At 60.0% G+C, this 6232-nt stretch overlaps 2 protein-coding genes across 2 annotated transcripts in view; both read left to right on the top strand.

Annotated features, from left to right (window-relative positions):
- Positions 1-292: 292 nt before the first annotated feature.
- SPA17 (sperm autoantigenic protein 17) lies at positions 293-1995 on the top strand. The gene is made up of 4 exons (XM_010581474.1): positions 293-446; positions 824-894; positions 1035-1121; positions 1924-1995. Exons 1-4 carry the CDS (start codon positions 293-295, stop codon positions 1993-1995), a joined length of 384 nt encoding a protein of 127 aa, XP_010579776.1.
- A 2851-nt stretch (positions 1996-4846) lies between these two features.
- Positions 4847-6232, top strand: part of NRGN (neurogranin (protein kinase C substrate, RC3)) — a 2414-nt gene continuing 1028 nt past the window's right edge. Inside the window, exon 1 of the mRNA XM_010581343.1 lies at positions 4847-5020. Coding sequence (XP_010579645.1) covers positions 5006-5020 — 15 coding nt within the window. The 5' untranslated portion in view covers positions 4847-5005. The remainder of the gene's footprint in view (positions 5021-6232) is intronic.

Raw genomic sequence — 6232 nt, 5'->3', positions numbered from 1 at the left:
GGGAGCCGCGAGTGGGGGAACCGGGGAGACCGGGGCCCTCCGCGACCGCTCACCCCGCCCTGGCCCGGCAGCCGCCGCGCAGGCGCATTTAGAGGCGGCAGTGCGCAGGCGCGGAGGGCGGTGAGGTTGGGGGTGGGAGCGCCCCCTAGCGGCGGCGCTATCCACCAGCCCGACCCATCATCTCTCGGGCCGCAGGTTCGAGTCCCGGCGGTGCTCGGTCGGGACGGCGGGGGGTGCGGGTCGCGGCTAATCCCGGCTGTGCCGCTGCGGGGGGGGCCCGGGAGAGGCAGCCATGTCCATCCCCTCCTCCAGCACCACCCTGCGGCCGCCCGCCGGCTTCAAAAACCTGCTGGAGGGGCTGGCACTGGAGGTGTTGCGGGCACAGCCCGCCGATGTGGTGGCCTTTGCCGCTCAGCACTTCCAAACGCTGCTGGAGCAGAGAGAGGGTGAGTGGCCTGGCCCAGCAGCACCCATCCCTGCACCTCCATCCCCTGCCCCATGCTGCATTGCCTGCCTGTCCTGCGTGGCATCACGCCTGCCGTGTGTGCCTGTCACCCAGGGTGTCGCTCCTGCCCCACGTGCCCATCACCCGTGGCATCGTGCCTTCCCCGAGTGCCCATCACCCAGGGTGTCACTCCTGCCCCGTGTGCCCATCACCCGTGGCATTGTGCCTGCCCCATGTGCCCGTCACCCAGGGCACCACACCTGCCCCTTGTGCCCGTCCTTGAGGGACTTTGCACCTTCCCATCGTGCCCATCCCTTGTGCCACCAGCCCTGCCCCATGTGCCCATACTACGTGGCATCAAACCTCCTCCTTCCCCAGACAGCTCAGCTGACCTGGCAGTGTGGGGAGCGTGGCCAGAGGACGAGGTTCTCACACAGCCTCTTTTCCAGGTAGGCTGCCCTCCCCGCCTGCCCTTCTGGTCCCGAATTTGGGGTGTCCAAGGTGAAGGGCTGAGACCCCACACCCACCCTGGTCCTGCTGCCCTTGTCCCACACCACCTAAATTTTAGGTTTTCCTGCTTTTCCTCCAGGAGCCAGGGGAGGACAAGAAGGAGGACAAGGACGAGGAGGAGGAGAAGGCAGGAGAGCAGGCAGGCAACGCTGCATCCACAGACATGGTAAGGGACACAGCGCCCACACCCAAAACAGCATCAGGGTAGTTGACAGCACCCCGCAGCACCAACGTACCATGATTCCTGCCCCAAATCCTCACCATGACGCAGCAGAGAGGAGCAAACTGATGGGTGAAGGGGATCGCATCCCCATAACGCTCTTTAAAAGGGACACCTCCCTGGGGACCCGACCTGAGTGCTCGCCCCACATCCCCCATTTGGCAACATCTGAACCCAAAATGAGGAACAACAACTTGAAAAAAAAAAAAAACCCGAAACCCTCAATTTCCCCACCAGGCTCCTGCCCTTCTCTCGGAGGCAGGCAACTATCTCCCGTCCCACCCTGGCGGCACTTTTTTAATGAGAATTTTTATTAATGAGGTCCCCGCCGTTATTAGCAACTCTCACCTGAGATTTCTCCCCTAAAAAAAACCCGGGTTTAGGAGCTGGGCTGAGCTTGAGATGATATTTTAAGGCTCTATATTTAGGCCCCTGCATCCCTGGAGGTTGTCAAAAATTTAATAGCGTCCCCGTGTGAAGAAGGGATGTGACATTGCTCCTTTTCTCCCCCCCCCAGAGCTGAGATGCCTCCATAGCATTTTGGGGAGCACTGGGGAGGCCCCCATCCCATTCCAACCAGTGAAATTCCCGTTTTCCCATCAAAGTGGTTTCAAAATCCCAACCGGCGCTGAAAAAAAAGGGGTGACAGGGTTTGCGTCAAAACCAGCTGCTCTTTTTTTGGGGGGTGACTGAACCCCCCCCATGCTCACCCCAGTTTCACCTCCCCCTTCCTGTTTTTTTTCCCCAGGGGGGGAGCCGGCCATATGCGGCGTGCAGTGCTCGCCCACGGCACGGGGCACGGCGGCGGCTCCCCCGGTAAAAACAGGAAGGAGGGATGGGGAAAAAAAGCTGGCGGGGACCCCACGCCGGGGCTGATGCCAACCGGCTACGCCTTGACCCCCCCTCCCAGCACTGCCTCACCGGCTGCCGGCTCCTGCTTCGGCAGCCGGCAACGCTGCCTGCCCAGGGCACCTTTCCAGCATGAAATTTCCGCCCCCCCCGCCTTTTTTTTAAGGATTTTTATAACACCTCAGTGCCACCATCTCAAACCACGATGGCGGGACATTTCCAGGGGGTCTTGCCACCTGTGGTGTCCACCCCTCCCTTCCAAAATACAAGTTATTTTATCGGGATTCAGATTTTGGAGATGTTGGAGCACCTGGAAAAGCATCACCCCAATATTACTCCCCCCCCCCTCCATGTTGCGCCCCGGGGTGGGTTGTTTTCTTGGATGAGGGGACCCAGGGAGGAAAAACGCAGAGCCTGGAATGGGCTCAAAAACTGCCGTTAATAATTAGAAATGTTCTGGCATTTCGCGTCCCTCCTCCGCAGCCGCAGCCTGCGGGAGACGCCGGCACTCGGCAGCTCTGCCAGGACTGGGGGGCCACGGCCGGAGGGGATTTTTGGGGATAGGGAGGCTGCGTGCTGTTGGCAAAAATGGGGTGCTGTCCACTCTTGCATTGAAACTGCTCCCAAACCCCCCGGGTTTGTGCTTCTTGGGGGGGGTTTACTGGTACTGGGATGATCCTCCCAGCATTTTGCATCCTAGTTTTGGGGCTGCTTTTCCCAGATCCTTGATGCACAAGTCACCCCAAAAACCCTTTCCTCTCGTCTCCCCCAAAACCAGCCTGTCTTCCCTCACCAGAGCAGGCAGCGATGGATCTGGAGGGTCTAAAAAAACAAGGGAAAGGGATCTTTTTCCCATCTAAAAATCCCAGCGGAGCAGCCGAGGCTTCGCCTGGAAGCTGAAGCGGGGTTTTTTGGGGCGGGACCTTTCCCCCCCCCCCCCCGCCGCGCTGGTGGGAAGAGGTGGTGGTGGAAATGCGGCTCCGGCGGGGAGAGCCAGGTGCCGACAGCTGGTGGGGGAATCGAGGGATGCTTGGGGAGCACCCATCTCCCCATGTGTGGGTTTGGGTGCCTGGGTGCTGCCTGGGAGGGGGTGGCTGACCCCCATCGGCCAGTGAAGGGTGGGTGAAGCAGTGGCGGCAGGGGGGCAGCAGGGGTGGGCTGCACCCTCCTTGTACCTGGGACGGGATGGGGAGCAGGGTGGTCTGGGTGCCCCGGGGAGCTGGGGGTGTTGGGAGGGGGCAGGGGATGCCACCGCCTGCATCCCGGCTGGAGTGGCCTCGGGGACAGAGATGGGAACAGGAACAAGGATGGTGACAGGGACAGGGACGAGGGTGATGGTGGGGATGGTGAGAGGGCTGGGGACAAAGATGATGATGATGATGGGGTTGAGGTTGGGGATGGGAGGGGCATGGGGACAGGGGTGGGGACAGAGCTGATGGGGTGAAAATTGGGGTTGGGGACAGCGATAGGGGTGATGGGGACAGGAATGGGGATGGGGATCATGATGGGGATGGTGGTTGGTATGGGGACAGGAAAGGGGACGATGGTGGGGATGGGGACAGGGATGATGGTGGGGATGGGGATGGAGACGGTGGTGAGGATGGGGATGGGGACGGTGACGGTGGTGGAGGCGATGGGGATGAGGCCAGGAATGGGAAGGGGGATGGTGGCAGCAGTGGGGACGGTGACAGTGCCATGAACAGGGATGCCGATGTCAATGGGACAGTGATCATGATGATGCCACTGATGGCGAAGAGGAAGGTCAATGCCACCAGGCCCCCCTAAACAGGGCAGACCCCTGTGAGCAAGCCAGGCCGGCAAGGGTAGGCAAGGCCCGACTGCGTTGGCAGGCTGCGGGGTGCTGGTGCCCAGCTGGGGGGGCCACGCCGTGTTTTGGGGGCCGGCCGGAGCCGGCATCGGCGCACAGAGCCCACGGGCGACTTATGCAGTTGCTTAGCAACTCCCAAACCCGGATTAGAGGCGAGCGAGGCAGGCGATGCAGGGGGCTGTGGGCTGCAGCCCCCCGCATCGCCCTGGGGGGTCCCTCCTCTTTCCGTGGGTCCCCCCATCTCACCCCGCCAGCCCTGGCACCTCAGCATGGTCCAAAGGTGAAAGCGGGGTCTGCAGAGAGCACCAAGCTCTGGAAAAATGGCTGGGTTTGCAGGTCTGGCTGGAAAACACCCCAAATTTGGGGGGGGTGGGATGCTCCTGCAAGCAGGGAAGAGACCCCCAAACCCCAAAAGCGGAGCCCCCTCCTCCGCATGGAGCCCGTTTGGGGACACCACCCCTGGGCTTCAGCGGATGCTTGGTGGGATGCGGTGTCCTGCCATGCCCACCCTTCCTCACCATCTTCATCCTCGCCATCTTCATCATCATCATCCCCATCCTCACCCTCCTTCGGGACCAAGCCCTAAGTAAGTTGTGAAGTTTTTACCCCCCGTGCAAACAAACCTGGGGGGGCAAAACCCCCCTCCAGCATCACTGCGGGCCAAGCATCCCCCCCCCCAAAAAATAACCCATCGCCCTCATTTGCTGCAGCTTCGGTCCCCCTCTCCCCCCCCCAAAATAGCTGCAAATTTCAGTACGGCCCTATTAAACCCACCATGCTGAGGGCAAAACTGCCGTTAAATATTTGATCGCATCCTCCGCGTGTAATTTTACATTGCACGAAACTCTGATGCGAGCTGCCGGCTCCTTTAAGTGTTAGGAGGGAGCTGGAGGCTGTGAAATAAAATTGGAGGAGGTAAAAAAAAAAAAAAAAAAAAAAAGAGGAGAAAGGGAAAAAAAAAAATAAGAAACACCCCCCCACACTCTCTAAAAGCCTGGCAGGGGTGTAGGGCTGATAGGCTCGCCCGGAGGAAAGCGCATTACGTAGGCAAGCGGCTCCGCTCAACTTGCCACCTGCGCTGAGAGAGCTGCCGGGGAAGCGAGACCCTGCCGGAGCCCCTCGCCCATCGCTGGCCACCCACCCGTCCTCCGCCATGGACTGCTGCAACGTAGGTCCCCCCCTCTTTTCTCCCAGCACCTCGTTTTTCTGCATTTGATTTATTAGTAGTATTGTTATTGGCCCCCCCCCTCCCCGCCACGGAGCGGGGTACGGGGGTGGCGGAGGGGATTTGGGGTGGTGATGGAGGAGGGGGAGTATTTGCAAGGGGGTTGATGCTGCGATGGGTGCTGCACCCAAGACCTCAACCGACTCCGTGTGTGTCCCCCACCTGCCCACCCAGTGCTGTTGCAAACCCCCAGGCCCATATCCCCTCCCTCCTCTAACCCCCCCCCCGCTCCCATTTCACACCAGTTCAGGATCTGTCCCACTGGGGCCAGCAGCCACCCCGCACCATGGCCAGCATGTCCGGAAAGTCCCCCCTGTCCCAAATCCAGTGGCGAGACAGGGGGTTCTGCTTTGGTCCCCCCCCCAATTACTCTCCAGGCAGGATCGGGGTTGCTTATGGATAAAGGGATAAATTGGGGTGAGCAGGGGGCTGCACCCCTCCGTCCGCACCCCAGGGTGAGCACCGCTTGCTGCCCAGCCGGCTCAGGGAGCTGATCCAGCAGAAAACCACATCTTTTTTCCCCCCTTTCTCCCTTCCCCCCCCCTTTCCCCCTTTTTCTCCTCCCCCCTGCTTTTTTCCCCCTTTTTTCCCCTCCTGCTCAGCTGGCAGCACAGAGAGAAGCACCCGTCTGCCCTCCTGGGTGCCTCCAGAGAGGTGGAACCCACCCTGCATATAGGATTTATCCCCCCCTGCATATAGGGTTTATCTGCCCTGCATATAGGGTTTATCTGCCCTGCATATAGGATTTCCCCCCACACATATAGGATTTCTCCCCCTGGATATAGGATTTCTCCCCTGAATATAGGATTTCTCCCCTGCATATAGGATTTCTCTCCTGGATATAGGATTTCTCCACTGGATATAGGTGTCGTCCACCCCCCCCCACCCCCCACCCCCATATAGGATTTCTGCCCTGAATATAGGATTTCTCTCCTGGATATAGGATTTCCTCCCCCTGGCTATAGGATTTCTGCCCTGGCTATGGGATTTCCAGCCCTGGCTATAACATTTCCACCCTGGACATATCATTTCCACCTCAGACCCATCACTTAAGCCGCCGCCGCTCTTTTGCTCCCCTCACCTTTCACGACGGTAAAACAACCCGAGCAACTTTGCAGAGCCGCGGCACGCTCCGAGGGGAAGAGCATTTCCCCG

The sequence above is a fragment of the Haliaeetus leucocephalus genome, unplaced genomic scaffold (assembly GCF_000737465.1).
Source record: "Haliaeetus leucocephalus isolate CR32 unplaced genomic scaffold, Haliaeetus_leucocephalus-4.0 Scaffold773, whole genome shotgun sequence".
NCBI classification, from domain to species: Eukaryota; Metazoa; Chordata; class Aves; order Accipitriformes; family Accipitridae; genus Haliaeetus; species Haliaeetus leucocephalus.
This window is presented reverse-complemented; position numbering and strand designations above follow the sequence as displayed.

Bases quoted from the DNA above. Each gene is read 5' to 3' on its own strand.
- SPA17 (XM_010581474.1), top strand. From the start codon at position 293: ATGTCCATCCCCTCCTCCAGCACCACCCTGCGGCCGCCCGCCGGCTTC. The intron at 447-823 runs GTGAGTGGCCTG...CTCCTTCCCCAG, and splicing joins GCTGCTGGAGCAGAGAGAGG to ACAGCTCAGCTGACCTGGCA. The intron at 895-1,034 runs GTAGGCTGCCCT...CTTTTCCTCCAG, and splicing joins TCACACAGCCTCTTTTCCAG to GAGCCAGGGGAGGACAAGAA.